The 22,779-nt window shown below is 36.7% G+C and overlaps 1 protein-coding gene across 8 annotated transcripts in view; it reads left to right on the top strand.

The window, feature by feature from the left end:
• slpr (mitogen-activated protein kinase kinase kinase slipper) overlaps window positions 1-18,730 on the top strand; it is a 78,313-nt gene extending 59,583 nt beyond the window's left edge. Inside the window, exons 3-13 of one of the 8 annotated variants that reach the window (XM_076121178.1) lie at window positions 996-1,188; window positions 2,489-2,664; window positions 3,706-3,726; window positions 5,045-5,234; window positions 6,663-6,833; window positions 7,107-7,268; window positions 8,967-8,996; window positions 13,203-13,292; window positions 14,662-14,797; window positions 15,296-15,419; window positions 15,733-18,730. In XM_076121178.1, the coding sequence (XP_075977293.1) occupies window positions 996-1,188; window positions 2,489-2,664; window positions 3,706-3,726; window positions 5,045-5,234; window positions 6,663-6,833; window positions 7,107-7,268; window positions 8,967-8,996; window positions 13,203-13,292; window positions 14,662-14,797; window positions 15,296-15,419; window positions 15,733-16,623 (2,184 nt within the window). In that variant the 3' untranslated portion in view covers window positions 16,624-18,730. Of the gene's footprint in view, window positions 1-995; window positions 1,189-2,488; window positions 2,665-3,705; window positions 3,727-5,044; window positions 5,235-6,662; window positions 6,834-7,106; window positions 7,269-8,966; window positions 8,997-13,181; window positions 13,293-14,661; window positions 14,798-15,295; window positions 15,420-15,732 lie in introns of all 8 variants that reach the window. The other 7 variants (XM_076121182.1, XM_076121175.1, XM_076121177.1 and 4 more) reach the window with 7 other exon arrangements.
• Window positions 18,731-22,779: the final 4,049 nt, after the last annotated feature.

The raw sequence follows: 22,779 nt of genomic DNA, 5'->3' as shown, positions 1-22,779 counted from the left end.
CTGATTTTTACGCTAAATGCTTTCAACCACGTTGTGTCATGCTAAAAACATAGTAAGTATCACACTGGTTATATCTGAAGGTGCTTTCAGAGGTGTATGAAATACACAGACTTTGTGCCCTTGCCAATGTCAAGTTCCATATAATAAGAGACGAGTCTTTTGCTATTTACCGGGCACGTTACTGAACTCCGGACTTCTACTAGGAAATAATCTAGTAAAAACTAGAAAAGACCAGTAGTACTTCACTTGATCCAAAAATCGAACGTGAGACCTCAAGATCAGCCACTATAGACGGCCAAACAGATTCGGCGAAGGACGATATATTTTACAAGTATAACAAGTAGCGATAGTGATATTATTTATATACGCCCGAGGCGCAATATTGCGTTGTATCGAAGTGGAATCCGGATCCAGTCTGTCTGCGAATCGACGGTTTTTTGTCTCACTTGTCAAGTTTCAGGATCTTAACCTAAGTTATTTCTGCTTTCTGGTGGTGTTTTTGTTGCCAGTTGACAAGCGAGATTAAATTATATGCAAAGTTATTTTTTATTTGGCTTGGCTAAATATAGACAATTTATATTTGTTGTGCCTAAAGTATTTTTATTTTCTGCACAATAAAATTATCCATACATTCTTCAAGACTTCAAATGCTGTGTGTGCACAGTACTGTTCTAACGTGTAGGTAGGTACCTGCTGTGCCAAAAACCGTCACCTACCTTAACTTTGATGTCTAATTTTCAATCTTTAAAACTTGTAAACTAATTTCTATTTAAAACTTATGTATGAACTGTAATTAACCCTTAGTAGTTTCTTTTTATGAGAACAAATACACAAAAAAAAAATAGTCGTGTATTCTTTCTGTTGAAAATTTCAGTAAGAATTTGGCGAAATGCACCTTTGGATGTAAATTATATTATACTGAGCACATTATGGCTTAAATATGTACGAGTATGTATCATAAATAACCACTTTAACACCTCATCTTATTTTTCCAGGTGATAAAACACTCGACGTTCTCCCACGCGTCGGACGTGTGGTCGTACGGCGTGCTGCTGTGGGAGCTGCTCACCGGCGAGACGCCGTACAAGGGGATAGACGCCCTCGCCGTGGCGTACGGCGTCGCCGTCAACAAACTCACACTGCCCATACCTAGTACTTGTCCTGAACCCTGGAGGGTTCTTATGGAAGGTAAGATGGCGAGAACAATAGTTTCAGTTATGTCGTACTCTACAATTTTCTGATGTGTAGCGGTTAACTTAAAGTTTCTAACGAGTTACTGTGCCTCTAGTGAAGAAGGATATACTTACTTGAGTCCAATTTTGAAGAAAATGAGTTACCAGAAATGAAAAATACCAAAATAAAAAGTATAATAAATTCAGCATTGCTTGACCGCATAGGTAGCACAGGTGTGCTATTATTTTGCGACTGAAAGATAGAAAGCTGTTTTTGACACTAATGATGACTAAAAAATTTCACATAGTGTTTTGATTCACCATGAAATCTACCTTGGCTGTGTCTGAAGTGTCAAAAATCTACATATAACATGAGAGCATTTAAACAAAATCGGAAGGAACTGCTAGGGACGCTTGGTTATATTGATGGCCACTTGCCATGAAGTGACCACAGTTAGGGGCACTCTTATTAATCCTATTTCAATAGTTTTGAAAAGATTTAAAATAAATTAGAAGCGTAAGTTTCATCTTTAAGTATCTTTATGCAACATTTTATCACAATCTCTTCAGATGTTTAGCCGTGTAAGAACAACACACAGGCAACATTAGGATTTATAATATGAATATTGATTTCCTGTACAAATACTACTGTATTAAAGAATCTGTATCCATACTTCGTTTTTGCGAAGCGTTTCAATATACCTCGACAAGTTTGGTTCCATTACGTCTCATATAAGTATGACCTAAGGCTATAGACCAGCCTTTCACTACTTATGACTATTTGATTGCTAATCGAAATTTGAAACACTCGGTCATAAAAGTTATTGACTTTTATGACTGAGTGGTTTTGTGTCACTTGAATTGATCTTGGGTTAGACATTTTGTAAAGAGCCTAAAGGTTAATTAGCTTTGATGACTGTAGCTGAGATTCATTCAAAGATTGTAAAGAACATTATTATGACAGTAACAAATACGTTTGTATAGATAGTAGAAAATAAAAAGAATTATTAATGCAGTGTGATTACAAAGTTCATTAAGATTAAGTACAACCATAACCACTAGTTGTGGCAATTTGGGCTTATTAAGGAGTCTAAAATACCATGCTCACATTACTCTGAAATCTATAATCTATAATATTAATAAAGCCAACAAGCAACCTAAAGAAAACAATTAAAATAAACGGATTGCTATAGATCTTTTACAATACTTTAAATCCCACCTAGACTCTCTATACGGCAAATATCTGATATATTACTAAATCCTCCAAAAAATGCACCACTATCCAGCCGTCTAAAACTCCATATACATTGTTCCAGCCTGCTGGCGTTCAAACCCTCGGGAGAGGCCACTATTCCCTGAGATTCTGGAACAGTTAGACTGTATCAAGCAGTCAGAATTCACGCGCGCGCCGCACGAGTCCTTCCACACTATGCAGGATGGCTGGCGGCTGGAGATCGAGGAGGTGCTTCGGGATCTGAGGAGGAAGGAGAAGGTAAAGTGGGGGGGGGGGAGGATCCTGAGGGGATTTTTAAAGGAAGGTAGAGAACTACCCGCGTAATAACTCCCTAAATGCTTCTTCACGTCTCAAACTAACCAATTACATTAGACAGGAGTTGTAACATTTTATTTGGTTCTCTGTCTTCCGTATTTATTCATATTTTATAATAAGGGGAGAATGACATTTTAAATACTTCTACCATGAGGGTCTGCATTTTTATTCTCTAGTTTGGTTTTTCTTAGTAATATTTAGAAACAAACATTTATTATAGATATTGAAACTGTTTACTGCTGTATTTTTTTATTAGATGTGATATTTACCTATTTTTCGTATTATCATACTCTTTTTAGATCTTTAGTACTTTTCAAGGCATTTTAACCTACTTGTTTAGTATGTAAATGTTTTCTTGTAATGCAGGCCCTTAAGGTACATCTACTTCTACTTTCATTATCATTTCATCAGATATATACTTGCCAACTTATTACAAAGTTTGGCAAAATCATAAGATCCTTAATTCGCCACAAAATAACACTACTGCTTGGCTGACGTTATGCCAGAAAAGCACATTTTGGGTAACTTTGCACCTTTTAAGCAAGCTATTTTTAACAATAGGAAATATGCATGACAGGATTGTAAATCAAATATTTCAAGCAAATTAAAGTTTGGTGTTTCATAATCTGTATAAATCTTAGAGAGCTTTAGTAACTTGTTGATAAATAATTTAAGTGAGTAAGCAACCTTCATACTAATATTCTAAGCTAAAAATCTCCTTGCTTAAAAAGGCAACTGCTTAAAACATTATTGTAATTAAGAAATCAAGATAATAAATATATAAGTTTCCTTGATTAAGATACGTCACTCATAAATCCAGTGTTCTCTTTAATACATTTCACTTTAAGGTAATTTCTATCAACTGTCTGTCAATCACATGCATATATCCTATTGAAATGTTTAATATTTGTAAACTAACACTAAGCTAAAATAACTGTTATTAACTAATAAATATGTATTTTCATTCATAATGCTTGCGAATAGGAATGCAAAACTATAGAGGAGGTTAGTGACCGTTCATAGAGTTGTGTTGTAATTATCTATCTTTAGTTTATGTATGTTAGTATTTTTTCATTTATTCAGTATTTCTTATTGATTTTAAGTTTTACAAGTTGTTACTTTCATACTGTTGTACGTGCTAGCCAAGTGCAGGTTCAAGACTGCACATATTATCTTCAAGTAGGTACTGTTCTAAAAAACTCGTATACTTTTACTTCTCTCATAATCAACAGTGGACGGCCTAACTCCCTCTTTACGGAGGGAGTGCCTTGCCCAGCAGTGGGACACTAATGGGTCAAATTTTTCAAAGTCAAGTTTTGAATAGTGTATCAGATAGTTAATGCCAGCTGCCAATATTCTTTCTGATAAACTAACCGATACTTTTTCAGAAATGCGGAAATCAGAGTTTGAGTTACAAATAGCGCATTATTATGTTTTTATTAATAAATATTGTCACCGAAATAAGACAATTTCATCTCTCAGATTTTTTTGAAATAGTTTTTCAAATATATGTGTGTGTCGCCCTCTTCTTGGCACGCTTTGTTTCAAAGCATAACATTACATAAATAACACGAAATTCTTATTTATTACACTGATATGTTTGCTTAAATATTATATTTTTAACGCATTCAGTTATATTTAGCGTTTATTTACCCTTAATTTTTATATTTAAAGCAGATTGGTTTATCGTATTCGTATTTTGACATTTAAGCACGTATTCGTGTACTATATCTACGTATACGTTCATATTTATATACTTATATATGTTACTGTAAAAGCCCGACCAGTGGTAAATCCTAAGATTTTCCGGTAAAACCTAAGATTTACCAACTCTCAATGGTAAAAGTCCGAACAAGCCGGAGTTTAAAAACTATGTTACGATATATAAAAAAATCCTCCTTCATAACTATGTTTATAACTATTTCACGGTATAATTATACACTGTGACATAGTTATAAAGAAGGAGTTTTGGGCAAAGCGACATGTGTAGGTTAGGTTAGAAGGCTAAGGTGGGAGCGAGCGAAGCGAAGCTCCCACCTTAGCCTTCGTGGATATTTTTTTTTAACCACCCAGAAGGAGGAGCCCCGCGAAGCGGGGCTCCGGCGACATCTCGACATCATCAAGTGAATATAGGTAAAAGTTCGAAATAAAATAATTGTTCGGACTTTTACCATTGCGAGTTGGTAAATCTTAGGTTATACCGGAAAATCTTAGGATTTACCACCGTTCGGGCTTTTACAGTAACATATACAACAAAATTAACTCTCCGTACCTAAAACACTTTCACATACTCCTACTAATATCTCCTTTCGTATACTTTCAGGAGCTCCGCTGCCGTGAAGAGGAGCTGACTCGAGCTCAGCTGAAACAACGCCTGATGGAACAGAACCTCGCGCAAAAGGAACGAGAACTGGAGATGAGAGAGATCGACCTTGTTGCCAGGGAGCTGCATATACTGATCTTTGCGAGCAACATGTCGCATAATCAACCGCCGCAGCCTAATAAACGGAAAGGTAATTTTTCATCAGTTTCGGGTCAAAAAAAATTGTTGGGGAAGTAGTAAAATTGTACTCGGAATCATTAGTTTTGCTGTCAACATACTGCTTTTTTTATTGCGAAAGAATAATGCCTGTTTCAGTATAGCCGGCAACTTAACTTACTGGAATTTAGGTTTTAGGTTTTAAGTTCAAAACGAATGTAAAGCTTAGTTTAGCATTTCTTAACCCCCGGTTTCTGAGGTGCATTTAGCAGAAGTTTATCTATTATATAGTGTTAAAACTCATATAAAACGATAATGAATAGATAAACTACCGCTAAATGTACTCAGAAACCAGGCATAAGTGATTCATGTTTTATTCTCCAGCTCACAGTGCGTTTTTAATAATTTAATACAGGTTTTCAAAAATGTTTTAGTATTTTAAGCTATTGAGGTAACACTAAACATTGTAGACAACAAATCTCGGGGTTATTTCCAACCAACCAACTTTTGACTATGATAAAAAAATATAAGTGTAGATCCTTATTGTCTATTTTATGCATAGCAGCACACACATACTAGATTTGTATAGTAACAATATCGTCATATCTTTTGCATACTAACAACATAATTCGGTTTTCTCCATGAGTCAGCAACATTGACCCACTAGCCTGCTTAGTATTTGACAGTGGCCTTGCACATGGTTGCTGTTCTAGCCTCAGCTGGTCACAAATTAGTACAAGTTATGAAATATTATGTTAAGTATGCTATAATCAGATGACTTTGAATTTATTCACGTCATTTGGGCATACTTACTTTTTTTGTATGGGTTGAGTACTGTGAATGAAATTTTAATTAATATAATAAATGATTTGAAACAATGATCTGGTCTCTGCCTGCCCCTATAAGAAGAAGGCGTGATGTTATGTATGTTTGTATGTGTGATTCTGTGCTATACAGGCTTATTAGTAAAATGCCAAATATCACGGGATAGATAACTGACATTATTAGTAAAGAAGTGCTCTAACAATTTTGATAATGTCTTACAAAATTTTCATACAAAAATAAAATATTAACTTAGTGACCGCTCGAATGTTCATAACTCTTAAGGATAATATAAACTGCTTCGCCTGTGACGCGCGGGGATAATGATGTGGTAGCGCTGATAGATATAAAAGAATAGATAAAAACTTGAAAAATCGTTCCTTTCTTCATGTATTGAGTTATATTAAAACTCATAGAACAAAAATTGTTGCTTATGATGTAAGCTATCTAGTCCTGCGAGGTTTTTAGTGTTATAAAAGTCACCCTGTATTTTTTGTGAGAACAGGTGTATTAGATGATTCGGGAGTAATGACCTCTTTATTACCGGGTTTTTTTTTAGAATATTACTACAATTTTAACTGTAAAGTTAAAAGTAATAATATTTTACCGATTCTAACTTTCAGAAATTATGTTGTTTCAGGCAAATTCAGTAAGATAAAGCTCCTCAAGAAGGATACGATCTCGTCTCCTCTGGACTTCCGGCACACGCTGACGGTGCGGCCCTCGGAGGACGAGTCCAGCGTCAAGCAGCTGGTGGCCGTCGCCAAGGACACGCCGCCCGGGTCACCCGCCATCATGCGGGCTATAGCCCGTACGTTGCGTTTTATTTATTGCTTTATGATCTTATGGTTGATATTTTGTGAGAGTGTGTGTGGATGTGCAGATGATTTGAGACTCGATTTCTTGTTTGGGTGATTAATTGCTTTTAAGCGTCTTTAGGATATTTTTTGATAGCGTGCGAAGTCGTTAGTTTGTAACTTACAAAGAACATATTTTCAATAACAGCTGATCGGATCAAAGGGTCATTGACCTTTTCATCGTACACTCATTGCTCCGATTAATTTATGCGTGTGCTATGTTCCAGTGCCGGCGGACGGCGTGAAGGGCAAGACGTGGGGCCCGTCCACCGTGCACCAGCGCTCCCGCACGCAGCTGCCGCTGGGCGCGCCGCCCGCGCCGCGGCCGCGCCACGCGCGCTTCTCCAGCTCGGCGCCCGACCTGCCGCCCGCCACGCGCCACGCCGCAGGTAACGCGCCCCGCCGCCCCGCGCGCCCGCCGCCGCGCCCGCCGCACAAGCGCGCCGGCTCCAGCGACGACCTGCACGCGGACGACGCGCCGCGCCGCAACCGCTTCCTGCTGTGCCCCATGTTCGCGGCGGCCGGCTCGCTGGCGCACGAGTACGAGGCCGTGTTCGCCGTGCGCGGCCGCGCGCGCAGCCCGCACGCGCCGCGCGACCTGCTGCGCGCGCTGCGCTCGGGCTCGGCGCCGCGCCTGCTGGCCGCCGCGCCCGCGCCCGACACGCAGGACCTGCTCGCCGACGACTAGCGCATAGCGGGCCGAAATGCAAAAAAAAATACAAAAAAGTTGAAAATTCCAAAAACATTGCGGTTGTCATTTTTTGTTCCGCGTCTCGATTATTTTATTTCGCGCTAACCCGTGGACGGTACAAAGATGTTGCCATATTTTGAGACATATCATTTCTTACTAACATTCCCGTGCATTCGAGTATCTCTCCCGTAGTTCCGGCCCGTTAGCGCGATCGCTCGCTCCGACCCGCATCGCGACTAGTCGCCTCGGCGCCGCGCTCCTCCTCCCGTCTTTAACGAAAAAACGAGTTCCCTAAGATACGAATATATTTCGACGCGAACTAAATAATTTTTCGAGAGAGACGAATTCGGTCGAAACATCTTTTCTGATTGTAAATATGTTACTTATTAGATAAAGAAGTTCCGAGGAATGGATCCTAGCGTTAAGATAGCGTGTAAAGATTTTTAAAAGACTTATTTTTTTAGTTTGTATCGTTTAAGATGTAGGCGTAAACCAGTGTCTGCCGCGCGTTATATTTTACCGAAACTGAATTCAACAACGGTAAAATATTTTCTGTTTGTCTAAAATCTCATAGTCTACAGAATTGCTTTTAATACGATTACATATCAACAGATTTTTTTACCTTAATCGACAATCGAATCTAATTTTGAGATCGAAATTGAATCAGACATAGTGTGGTTTTCTGTCCATATAATTATATTTGGCTAAGTAAATAATACTGCATTTTTTTTCAGGCTATATATTACTTTAGTTTTTATTATAAAATCTTATTATTTTTGTATTTAGCCAAATATAATTTTCTAATACATAGCAGACCACCAGTTGAAGCATTTAAGGTTGAACGTAGACAATCTAGTTATTAATTTATCTGTAGTTAGTAAAATTTTTAAGGACTTTATTTAAATTAAAATAAAAAGACTTGTACTGTGACTTCGACTGACCGAAAATTTCTGTTTTGGATCTTGCCAAATTGTATTGAAATTAATAAACAAGCCACGATGGAGAACGAAATTTTGTCTTCGAAAGATTTTAAGTATTAAAAAGAAAAATATTTTTTTCGGTAGCAAAAAAATTTGATTTTCTTTTCGGACGGAAAAAATATTGTTTGTATTTTCAAACAATTCAAAATTAATTTTAATTTTGTTATTTTCGACACAGTTTCCGAACTTAGAATGAAGTGTCAGGCAACTTATTTGACAGATGACAGCAACAGCAAACGACAACAACAGAACAACTGTCGAAATTCCTTCTGATAAACTACCTGACACTTATCTAGAGGTTTTGAAACCTTATAATTATTACCATTATGACTTGTTTATTAAACATAAAATAGAAGATTTGTATGAATGGGACTAAGTAAGTAACAGCCGATTGTTTTCTTTCTTGCTGCATTAAGGAACCTCCCAAGACAACTTGCTTTATCCTTGTGAGTATATATTTCATATATTTTATACGTACAACACACGTGAATGCGTTCCGAACTTAGTTATTTAGTTGTTTGTGCTAGGAGATTTGCAATTAAAGATTTACCTTTTATTTTTGTCATTTTTACAACTTTTTACAATTAGATTGTGCACATATGTACACTATGAACTAAGCCCTGCACAGTTGATTAGTTTCCAAGAAACTGGCCTGAAAGTATCGGAGTAAATCATAATTTATTACATCAGTAGTAACTCGATAGGTTTTTACATTTTCTATAAGTTAGCCGCTACTTATTTTTGCACTATGCATTTTGGAGTAGTTATTCGCAATATCCCGCCATTCATTTGAAAGTAGTTTTGGTAGTCAAAAGTACTTTTTTATGCTTCATATTTTTTTGCCGCTACCGAATTGAATAAAATGCTAAAACTAGCCTTAAATTCATGAAATTAGGGCCAGTTTTACTACTTTGGAATGACTGTCGATTAGCTTCATAAAGAGTAATTTTGACAGTAATTTGTTGTGTTTAAATAGCAGATTTGCTATCCAGCACTTATCCAGAAGCCGTAAATCTGGCCTTCTAAAGTTGTACAATAGTATTTTTATTTGCGATTCTCGTTGCAACGTTCGGAGCGCATTCAAAATGTCCGTGTCACAAACCATAAGGGAACATTATTATTATAAGTTAGTTGTATCGTTTGGAATTGATTGTAATGTATATTGTTGTGTCCTAAGTGTGATACTCAGATGTGTGCTAATTTTAGTTATTTTACATAATTTTTGCGAACACGTGGCTAAGCTTCGACAGAAAAATGTGCAACCCAAATTTCTGGGATCTATTCTAATTAAATAATAACTAAGACTCTTGCATGTAAGATATGAATAATTTCCGAGATAAGGTATGGTCATCTGATACTGCCCTTCCCGTGAGTGTAGGGAAGTAAAATGAGGTTTATAAACGAACAATTTCGTTAATAGCGAAATTTCGTTTCGAATACCTTTTACGCTCGAAATAAAATCTTAGAAAAAATAGGGAAATTATAAGTCTCGAAGCCATTTTTTTTTGTTTGGAAATGATAACTATTGTCTCGATATTATGTCAATGCGTGCAATAAAATTTTATTGGTGCTTTAGTAGTTAAAAGTATAAGTATAATAGTTTAAATCCAGTCGAATACTGTCGTTATTCTAAGTCCAGTATTTGAGCGATTTAAAAATATTTTCTGTCGTCACTTGGCCATGTAAAAGCATTTTTGTAATTTTACTATTACAGTAATTTTAGTATCAGTTTTGACTTGATATATATATTATTATTATTTTGTAAATTGTAAGCATTTGTTTGCTTTCAGCCAAGATTTTTTTTTTATTTTTGTTTAATCAATGTTGGACATGTTTTTTTTAATATAAGTGCTATGCATGCTTACCAGTTCATAATATATGCTATATACATAAGGTATATATGTATCTGTTGTACTTACTTATTTGTTAGTTTTTTTTTTATTATAATTATTGATTTTTTTTCGCTTTTCACAACGTCATTATGGCACGCTTTCAAATGTTTACAATGATTCCGATTAATAACTTGTATTTGGAATGTCTATACGATTTTTTTTGTTGCAACACTTAGTTTAATGTAGTCTTAGTGCATTGGAATTGATTAGACAGTATTTTTTTTTGCTATTGTAGTTTTGTGCCTCTAGTGAAAAAGAGTATATATCAGAGTCCGATTTTGGTGAAAATAAGTTAAGTAACCTAAATTTTCAGAAAAAAGGGCCCTATAGATTGGTGGAAACAGACATTGTTTATTTAAAAAAATGAAAAAGTTAGAAATGTGCAAAAAGGGATTATTTACGCTGAAAATATTGCAAAAGTGGCATATAGTCCACTTTCACTCCGTAACTAATTTTCGACTAGACCGGACTTATGCTCTTTTTCACTGAAGACACAAAGTATTTTTTTACTTTTTTGTTGATTAAGATCGTAAAGATATTCCAAGTGGTAGTAATGTCGTATGTACAGTGTACGATGTGTATCCTGTAACAAGATAAATAACAAAATGTTCCTGCAACGGTGGTGGCAATAGTATTACGTTTACCCGAGAGGCTCGTGTCAATGGCGTCTGACAGGTCTGGCTGTCTGCTGTCCCGCTTACACTCATACGATACACGTATTGCTGTCCTTGTCTCATTGTCGTTATGTTAACAACTTGATATTGAAGAGGCTAGGTTAGATTTTTTTATGCTTCGATTTTAAAGGAATTTATTTTTATGATTTTAGTATGGCGTTTTAATGCTTTAATTTTGAACTAGACTTTTCTTCCAAAGGGACACATGGCAGCCTGTACCTAAAAATAATTTTAAGACGTAAAAAATATCAATTTGTAAAAAAAAAGATAGCTCTTCGGTGATCTGGTTCTTTCATAGTTATATAGATTCTTTTTTATATATCAAATAAACCTTTTCCATAAAATCGAAGTTGGTGTATTTTTTTAACATGGGAATACTAATCATTAGTTACTAACAGAACCCCTTAACATTAAAAAAAAGTAAAAGAGCCATAGAGAAATAGAAAAAAAAACGGTGAAGGTTTTTTAGCTTATGCTTTCTTACTATGGCTAATCGGGATTGGTCGAAATAAAATTATAACCAGTTTATTAACAAAATTATGAGGTTTGTTAATTTTGAAAAGTGTAATTTCTTTGCACATGTAAGTATGATAGACTTTTTTTTAGTTTCTTTTTTGTTGTTTACAAAGATATTGCTTGTTTAAGATATAGAATGAACTGTTTGGCATGTGTAGTATTCATGATTGTTTTTTCACTGCATGATTTAAAAATAGAGGAAAAATCGCTATTTATAAAAACTATTTTTATCATTTAACACGTATTTGTCCCATTGCTAGGCAAGGGTCTTATCCCAAACGAGGGAAAGAGATTGAAAATGAAGTATCTAAATTATTTCGTCAGACTATAATTTTTCAAAAGTATCAAGTATTTTTCCTCTCTTTTTCTTCATCAATTTACTATGTTATAATAACTTGTCTTACACTGTTTTACTCCACAGTATAATACGTTTATTTCCTCATAAGCTGTGTACAAAAATAGCCATGAATTGCGTAGTTTTGATGTGAAATTTAATTTCAACGTTATTTCCTACAGCGTAAGGTGCATTTTACATCGACAATTTAATTTAGGTTAATCTTACAAAGTTTCAGGCAATGTTTATCTTTAGTAAAACTAATTGTTTTGAAGTCTAGAATATTTATTAAGTGCTTACAGGAAATGGTACTGATAGTGGGTTCGATACCCATGTCGAAATGTGTTTAGCTTTTCTGTTAAAGAGTTTTTAACATACTGAGAATTTTTCCTTATATCAAGTTATTTAAAAACATCTTTTAACTCGTGTTTGCTAATCTAACTGTTTATTCTAGTCCATTACAATTTACTACATTCGTAGCTAATTGTGTACAGAAAATCATCTCATGGATCTAATTTTAACTTGATGAATACAATGAAAATAGGAGAGCTTTCTATTTCTGTTATAATATGTTTCTCACACATCAACCTGAAGTAAGATTTTTAATTAGATATGGTAAACTAAAAAGCCGTCGAATTGAGTAATATGGTAGACTTAAGGCATCTCTGTTCGGGAGAAGAGAATAGACTATTCCAAATTATTCCTAAATGAGTTAAATTTATTTAAACGCAACTTTAGTTCCTCAATCGGTGCTTGAATATCAATAAAATTTGTTTCTATCGCTTGAAAATCAAGAGATGTTTTCTTCCAATAGAACTTTTAAATAAAAATAAAGTAATGTTATAAATCTCTTCGCCGTTGTGGGGTCAAATAAATACGATCAAGTAAAACGTAATTAATTTAAATGTCTTTACATGTCTGAAGATTATTTAATATAAGTTCTTGAAGCAATGATAAAGCTCTAATTCGCCCATGGTCGGCGTTGGTACCAATGCATCTCTTATTAGGGAGATCCGTGCCCTATTAATTGCCAAATTACTCTATACAAACATCAAACCGTGCATTTTACCTAGAGGGATAGACAGAGACCTCAGACTGGCAGATTACTTTATCTAATTAATAATACTGCTTCACCTTGCGTGATGATAAATTCCTCATCAAACTGTTCACGCACGCACATATACACTAACGCACCTATGTTTTCCATTCACATAGGTTGTTTTCTTCCTTATACAGACTTCAGTCCGGACGACTGGGGGCCCGAGTTCCCGCTATCCAGCTCGTCTAGGTACGCGATACCTATGCCTACCTTGTATAGTACCGAAGGTGAGTTTAAGAACATTCTAGAACATTTTTATGTAGTTGGTAGTTTATTACATGCATAATATCAAGCCTTTACATAATGGTATCCCGCTGCAACCGGTGAGACTTTAAGTAGACATAGTTAGAAGAAAGGCTAGACTGATAATGATATGTAATATCACGTCTTTTTCCATCCTTATTGGTGGTTTATTGTAGGTTAAAATATGTTGCTGAAATGATCAGCAAGGCTTAGGGGTTGTCTGTACATTACAGGGTTGTATTACGAAAATCACGGAACCTTTTTGGGATCCCTGGGTTGACTGTGTGTAGTACTGAAATTACAGAGTTGTAAAATAGAGACGAGATTAATAGAGAACTGTTAGGTATATGATTGCAGTCCAAGACATTTTGTATTTGCTTTCTAGTAGATACTAAACAGTAGATGACAGATATAATTAACACGCTGCTAGGCACACTTGTCTAATCCTCGCGACAATTCCAAACCTGAGATTTTTTGACCCTCACCAAATTATTTAAACTTGATTGATAGAATCCAGAGCTTTATGTAATGTAATTTTAAATCTGTCGATAGACTAAGATAAAATAATATCTGATTTATAACAAAACGTTTTTGATTATTTTGTTAAAGTTCAAAAAGAACATCTACTAAACTGCTTTAAACAACAAATATGATATTATGAATGTGACTATTGTTGCATCCACCTGTTGCATTTCCAACTTGTATGCATGTCTGTACATACAGGTTTCAGTCATCTGAATATCAACTGAATGGTACAACTTGTTGACCAATATAATAAACATAGCTTTGCCTTTAAACCTATTTAACTGTGTAATCAAAATGCCATTGAATTAGACGTGCAAGGTTAAACAATTAATTTTATTGTATTCTGTTGATTAAAGTTCATGATGCTAAAAATAGTGAAGGAAAAATAGTTTTGCGACTTATTTATTAAAAGTAAGCATATTATAATATACTTATATTGTAAGTAGTGTTCTAACTGCAACACTTTCAAAGCCAAACTGTTAAAATTAAAATACCTATACGATTTTTTTGCTGATCATAGACACAATTTTCTGTAAAGTGGTGGAAGTCTTTAGAATTTTAGATATGGCATGACAAAAATGTTTATTCTGCAGACAAAACCTTTGCATATTCTCCCAGAAATTAAATCTTAAATAATAAAAAATAATAGTAAAAAGCAACGTCTATTTATTGCTCTAAAACAGTAAGAACCCTCGGGATTACAACAAACCCAACATGAAATAGGATGTAATATTAAAATAGAAATTACTTAGTTTAGTATTCCTTGTGCATGTATAAAAGTATGGTAGTACTTAGTGTTTTTTCCCTATAGTATCGTGATGTTTTCAGGCTACAAGTTCAAAAAGCCGAGTATAATCGAGTTGGTGCTTTATAACATGGCAGCGCTGCTGGGCGGCGTGGCGGCCGGGTATGACGTCAGAGTGTCCAACGTTAGCCCGCTACATCCCACGCTGCAACCGCATCGGTGAGTTACAAACAATACTGTATTTTTTTTAGTGATATAATAATACATGTATGTGATGACCTGTGTGTGACCTGTAGTTGCGATGTGGGTAGTTTTTCACCGTTTGCTACATTTTTTCAATTAAATAGTTTAAAAAAGTGATGAATAAGCTTTTATTTTGGGTTTACGAATTCATAATTTGGTGTTTTACGAAAGGTAGTATCGAGTCTGGTTGTAATTGAGTTTTGTGTGACTGCTGTGTGAATCCGAATTAGGCAGAGGCTGTGTGTAAAGCACACTCTTCAACTGAGAAACTTAGACTAAATAATGCGTATGAATGGTAGTCGATATACTTAAAATGTATTCAATGTTCAAATCTGTAAACTCAGAATTTGTTATCCTTGGTTCACCAACCCTAACCTGCACCCATAGATTTCAACTGGCTATTTTCAAGTACTGTAGCTGATAACAGACCATATTTTATGACAATTTCCTCATATTTTCACTGTAATGTTACAGAGCGGAGATAGAACCGGAGCCGCTAAGTACGTCCGTGTACGAAGGGTTCGGATACGCGCACAACACGTACCACGGGCCCACGAGACACCTGCGCGCGCCGCTCAACGCCATCACTGGATCACCTGTTAGTATAACTCTCCTCTACCTTTAAAATTCATAACAAAATGAATGGATTTGTTTGAAGTGGTTTTCAGCCAATTTTATTGCCGAGATGATCTTTGTGTTTTTTTTTTGGTTTGGTGATTGACATAAATATAGATAGATATACCAGGACATTAAAGAAGACTCCAAACGCCAAACAATGACGTCACTTTTTATCTCTTAATGTCCTGGTTTATTTTTGAAGTAAACATAGAATTTATAAATTTTGAGTAGGTTTAAAACTTTCGAATCATAAATACGACAATTATTCATATTTTTATTTCTCCCCATTCCAGATCTCAAGTCTACAAACAGAAGAGCAGAAACCGATCCGGTTCACAGATTCTCCCACTCACTACGCGCACCCGTCGTCATCGTCCGGGTACGGGCACTCCGCGCAACCGCTGTCCGGCACCTCCGGCCTCGGCACCAACTACACCTCCACGCAACCTCCCACGCCTTCTCCCAGAAGAACATCGTCCTCCACGTCGGACCACCTCGCTGACTTGTATCACAACTACAGAGAAAACTTCCAACCCTCACCTTCACAAGACAGAGATTATTACTACCGAGCGGAACCGTACCAGTACGACAGAACGGCCGAGTACGTCGTCAAACACCCCTACTACGGCGGCTACGACGAGTGCTCCTTCGAGTACCGGGAGTCGACGCCCGACTACCGACCCTCGCCCCAGTACCTCACCCACAGGAGGACGCCGTCAAATTCGTCGGCGTCCAACTCGCACCCGGAAGAGTTCTCCCCTTCGCGACAGTACAGAAGCAAAGAGAAGAGGGACGACTACAGACCGAAGACCGAGTACCCGAGGAAGTCGAACGATTACTCCCTGCCGAGGGATTTCTACCGGCAGGAGTCGCAGGAGAAGGTCGAGATCGAGCGGCCCGCGAACCTCGGGCTCGAGCTGGCGCCGACGAAGCTGAGGTCCAGCCTCAAGAAGTACAACAAGAAGAGCTCCGCGTCGGGCGGCAGCTCGGGCGCGGGGTCGGGCGCGGGGTCGGGCGGCGGGTCGGGCGGCGGCTCGCCCCCCGCGCGCTCGCCGTCGCTGACGAGCGAGGACAGCTCGTACGTGTCGGCGCGCGACGCGTCGTCGGGCTCCGTGTCGCGCGTGCGCTTCAGCCCCGACACGCTGGCGCCGCCGCCCGCCGAGCGCCGCGCGCGCGACTCGTAGCGACGGCGGGCCCGGTTCGACGACTACCTCGTGTGACCGCCGAGGGAGCCGTGGAACGAGGAGCTTCTAGGTGTTCGTAGAGGTGACTGTCTGCAGTTTTGGTGTTAGTGCCGTGGCCGGGCCGGTCCCGCCCGTCTGTCGCGATTAGTGCTCGTCGGGTGTCGGGACGTCGGTGCGATACGTATCTCTCGAAACGTCTGAATCGCGAAAGTGAATCTGTGCTCGCGTCGACAATCTGGCGCTTTAGACGAGTCGAGAGTGCCCGCCGGCGAGGACTCCGGCTACGAGTAACCGCAATAAGCTATTGTATAAACGCGATTGTGTTCATTATTTAACGTATGCGTAGTTTCCATTGTACATTTTGTATGATATTATGTCATAATGAGATGTATTTAGCCGTCGATGTAAAGCGAATCGCTCTTTCACAGTGCCTATCGCGGGAAAATATTGTATTTTAACGTTGAATCCTTATTGCGTGATGTAGTTGTAAATGAGACGAATATTAAAAGGAGATTCGGTCGAGGCAGCGATGCGGTGTAATTAGTGAAGTTTCCGAATGTACTGAATCTTTATCACTATAATGTAAGAGATGTAAGCGCGAGCTGGCTTTGTTCGAATCGAGGCTGCCTTGTATTAGAAGTATCCGTATATCTCATAAATTGATTTAAATATATTCCAGTTTGGTATTATCGATGAGGAACAATATAGGCACAAAACTTAACATTGTACAAATTGTAAATATCTGTTGGAGAGCCGACACAATGTTCGGCGAGTAGTTTACGTTAACGCGCGTTCTTATAATTTCGTTAAATTTATAAATAGTACAAATGTATTTTGTAAGTGTCTACGCGGTCGGCGTGACGAGAAAAAAAAACATATTTTTAAGTCAACGTAATCAGTGTATATTTTGAAACTAACAATTAATATATTATGTAACTTATATCACTAAGTTGTATGCATTTTGTACAAAACGTTAGATATTTTTTACTGAAAAAAATATCAGTAACATTAGTACCTAGTATTGTGAGCAGCTTTTATATCCCACAATTAAATAATTAAATTAGGTAAAAATACTAGTCGGAAGTTTGCGAAAATCCTAAATATTGCATATCCAGCTAAAAATTGATATTATATACGATATTACGCTTCCTTTACCCAAAAACACTGGATTACTTTAATAAATCGAAATATAATGGGTTTCCGTTCAATTGATGGCCTATAATCGGGAAAGCTTGAAATTATCACTTAAATTAGCGTATAAAAATTAAAATTTAAGATGTATATCGGAAAATTTGAATAATATTAGCTTTGATAATTAATTGTTAGCCCGAAACAGTGCCTAATGTTTGCTGGAACGGTACTTCGAGATTATGCCATGGAGAGAAACGATTATTAGATGAAAAACGATATATTTTTTGCAATTGTGGCCAGTAAATCACTTTCGACTAAACTCAAGTCGATGTTTTGAAATTTTTGTTTTCATGTGCAATATGTGAAATTATTTTGCGTCCATATTTAATTTAATTATATTATTATTTATAAAACAAATCGTCGTGAATGTAACAGTATTTTATGCAGTATTTGAAGTATTGTATATTCGGAAAATATATGTATGACTGTATGTAGTATAATTTATTAAGTTAGCCTGAACCTGTGCCAATGTCGTCCAGTGTTTTACATTACCTTTATTTCAATTTTAGTACAAACCAAATCGTAACCAAATTATATTAAGAATCTCTCGTTAAAATAAGTTTCAGTTGAAAAGTCACAAATTTCTGAGTCAACTTTTAAAAAAGATATGTAAATATTTATCTGAGATTCACGGCGCGTTTACTTAAAAAATGTCTAGTCCTGATTTTTTATTTTATTTAAATATCTGGCTTGTATTCGAGTGGTCGCGAACGACTGGCGAACGTACTTCGAATGAAAAATGTAGTTTATTGGGCATTCCTATGTTTTATATACATTCCATGTTTGAAGTGATATTATTGTAATCAGTGATGTGTTTAAGACGAATGTAAAGGTTTTGTGTGCCAATAACATGAGGTGGAAGGATGCCTTACGTCTGTACGTTAAATCGACAAATAAAAATATAGATTAAGCTTTTTATGAAGTCTTATTATTCCTATTTTCCTTGACCTCCATATTCCTGATAACATAAAAATAGACACACCCAAACTGATAAACTCTGCTGCGAAAAAACAATAGCGAATTTACACGAATATACCTATTCATGTTTTTTTGATAAATGAGGTGATACAGGAAAGTCCTCAAAAATATAATAATACTACACCATCCACCATATAGTACCAGCTCTATGCCAAAGTTAATTATTTACGTAACTCCGAAGCAATTTATTTCTCTCTTTCTCAGCATACTTACTACATACTTAGCCGTTTTTAGAAGACTTATCGGAATAAATGTAGCTTTAGGTACTACTGGAACCAATGTGTCAGCAGAAACTAACACTGTTCGAGACCATCTCCAATAAATTCAAGAATGGACGGATGACAAACAGTAGTAGAATTACTATGATGATCGTATCAAGTGGCGAATACAAATTAACCTCATTACTGCGAGGTAAATAGTATCAAGTCTAGCTTCAATGATATAAAGCTACGTAACACATCGCCAATGGCTCACTCCATTCAATATCAGGTCGCGTTCTTGAACTCAACCAAGCCGATTGCCAACAATTAACTGTTCATTACACCCAAACTTATCACTTTCTCTTATCAACAGGGTAGCAAATAAAGACGTATGTTTTATATAAAAACAATTTATTCAATACTGCATAACTAAAATACTATGTCAGTGCGGTGTAAAAAATATTCTTATTAAGTAAATAGTGCTCTTAAAACTAAATATTTACAAACTTAACGTTTCTGTCCACTGAAGTGTATCTTCATACAAAAATACGTATAAAATAGTGACACGTTGTGTAGAGGTAACCACTAGCGGATCCAGGGAGTGGCCCGGAGACTCGAGACCTTTCCAAAATCCCCTGGAATTCTTACTCTCGCACAATACCTGGGTCATGCCTCAAGCATTTCAAATTCCAAGCCAGAATCCTGGATCAGCCAGTGGTCGCGACCAATTTATAAATAGCCATTTTATTGTTCCCCAATATACAGGAGCGCGCTCGGTCGTCCGAGTCGGCAGCGATACGACTTAGTAGACAGAATGCTTTATAAAAGTTCCGCAGTAAGACAAGAACAGTATAAACAAAAATTAGTTAGAGCATTTTTAACAAATCGATCGCACGGTTGCCTTCATACAATGGACGGGAAATTTCTCGTCAGTTCATTTCTCACGTCACTTGCGTCATTTTCCCCACTGCTTAGTTCACCAGTTCGCTACACTATATCTTCGAGTCGAACTTTCGCAAATATTTATCGCAATGTACGTCGGCGTGTTATTTTAATCACTCAACGAATCGATTTGCTAAAGTGCCATAACTTTACCAGTCACCAGCGTTTTGTAAAATTGACGAATATTGGATAATTTCTCAAATTATGCCATCAATAAAAGTTGTTTTACAAAATAAGAACTATGTTCCATAAAATCATACCACAGGGCAAGGAATTCATAATAAACATGCACGGAGAAAATTTTCATGAAAATTCATATCAAAAATTACCCTGTGACAATAAATCCAATAAGCAATAATTTAGGTTTAGAACCAAAGTTCTTAAGTCTAAGTACTGGATCACCAGATATATCACAATCAAACGTTTCTACATCCGTCTAATCTCTATTTCGTCTTATTTCTAAGGAAGTTGAGTCTATTTGACTAGTGGATAACTTTGCTATTTGTGTTCGTAGGAAGTATCTGTGTTAAGTATTCTGCACCTATTTCTAGGGGCTTACACGAATGTTGGCAACGTCAGTATTCATTAATAGTTGTATATAGCAATTATATTGGATCACCAACCTAGGATCTATTGTGCAAATTATACCTTAAGTAAGCTCTAGTCCGAATCTCTCGCAGAATCAGTCTATGAATTCATCGTAAACTACAATGACCTATTATCTCACAAGCAAAATGTAACACATAATGAAGGAACGTATTTCATACGGGATGTTAACATAAAATTCAACGATAAAGTCGTTTTTAAAACATTTCTCATGCACACAGTGGCCTCGAATGATGACACTCGATGCTCGACTCATGTTTATACAAAACATTAGGAAGCAATCATAATCTTTTAATACAAAATCACGCGCGATCTTCGGAAGATACACGAATATAAAATATATTTTCTCGACTTTGAAATATGTAAATCAGAACGGCTATTACTATTCTTATTCTGGCCATAAAACTCAGTTCACTGATCTTAACAATATTGAGGAGACGAGAACAAAAATCGAGACGAAAATTCATTAAAATTTCTTTGTCTTCTATCTATATTATAATCTGTACTTGGAAAATTCAATTTTCTTTCGTTCATCGCCTCCACAGCGCCCATGTGGCAAGGGGCCAATTAAATTACTCTCTTATTAGTCCATCTGGCTTGTCATCAAAGCAGAAAATTTTCATAATAAGGCGCTCTTTTGAAGTATTATACATACAGCTTGTACAATGATCCTATCGCGTCCGGGAAGTTTAACAGCGTCCATTTCATTTACATAGTAAAGAATCATTACTTTGTCGACCGTGCAAAATTCTGCCCATAAAACTGCGAAACTTGAATCAGATATTTCTTTGAAATCTCTCTTTAAAATTCGTTAAGAGGAGGTACGAACAGTGTGATACTAAGTGTGTATTGTTTAGTGACCAAGCAAACAGCGGTGAACAGCTAAACACACATGACGGTACGCAATGTACGCACATATGAGTACAAGCAAGACTTGCTTACATTTCAGCTTCAGAATATCAATGAGTGATATTTTATTTTTACCGTCCGTATTGTAGTTTCAACACGATCTAAAACCGGTCTCCCTATACCCGCTCTATTTTACAATTAAAATCTTGTTTGCAAATAACTTCGCCACTTTAAAATTTAGATGGCCATTTTGTATACTTTCAAGAAACTTCAATAAATATGAGATCCTTGACCTTTCGCGTCGACTTGAATTCGGTCCCATATAGTTTTAGGAATGTTTTAAGCTACTTATCGCTAATTAAATCATATGGAATTATCGATCCGGTGAACTTAGCTCGAACACAGAGGTTTGTGAACAGATTTACGTCGATTACTGTAATTACTCGTGTTAATCTATTTCGGTGTGGAGTCGCTAGTACAACAGCTTCCGTTGCCATAAATCTCACATAACGGGAACCGAGCACACGTCATAACATGATAATATTCTGAAGCTTGATACATACCGGCACAATTTATGATCATACATTATTGAATGCGACCACGTTTTACAAAAAACAACGTACATGCGTCCTATCAGAATTCATTTTTATTCATCCCGATTTGCCTTCGAAATTAAGTCCTCTGGGATACAGAAAACAAGCTTAAAGCATATCAATGAGATTAACTAGACATGGATTGAGATAAATTGTAACCACGAAAACCAATAACGAAGACTTATAACGCAAACAAGAAAATATTTTTAGCGTGATCCGCTTACAGAAATAGTCTAAGGATCTTTCCGATAAGTTGTTGGTTATTCAACGAATAATAGCCATTAGGAGTCCGGTTTGAGAATATTACACCGATTGTAACCGGTGGCGAGGAAAAAAACAAACCGGAGTGTTTTAGCAGACGACTCATTAACTAAGCACCTGTATAAAACTTAGAATGTATAAAAAACTGACGGCGTTCTTCTGTTGCGTAAATGCATGAAGCGTGTGTCAAACACTGATGGTAGCGTGCTATAAAAACAATTGTTTTACTGACTCATTTGAAATCCTTGAACCTAGCAACATTGGTGGGGCGTTAAGCCGACGCGCTGTAAGCACCCATTATGATGGAATTTAAAGGGATTATTTCCAAATTCGACCCTCATAACACGAAAGTGGAGATATACTTTTACGAGTGTATAACATAATTTCCCTCGACCGCAATATCAGTACGTATCTAGGTACGTCTAAGTAGTGGTACAGAGTAAAATTGACTGGTTCCATACAAACAAAAGAAACATATGATCAAACACTAAAATCGAGTCAAATTCCTAAATCTATAAACGCGTTGCCATTATTTA

The sequence above is a fragment of the Anticarsia gemmatalis genome, chromosome 12 (assembly GCF_050436995.1).
Source record: "Anticarsia gemmatalis isolate Benzon Research Colony breed Stoneville strain chromosome 12, ilAntGemm2 primary, whole genome shotgun sequence".
NCBI lineage: Eukaryota > Metazoa > Arthropoda > Insecta > Lepidoptera > Erebidae > Anticarsia > Anticarsia gemmatalis.
Note: the sequence above shows the minus strand (reverse complement) of the source record. Positions and strands in the feature narration are given on the sequence as shown.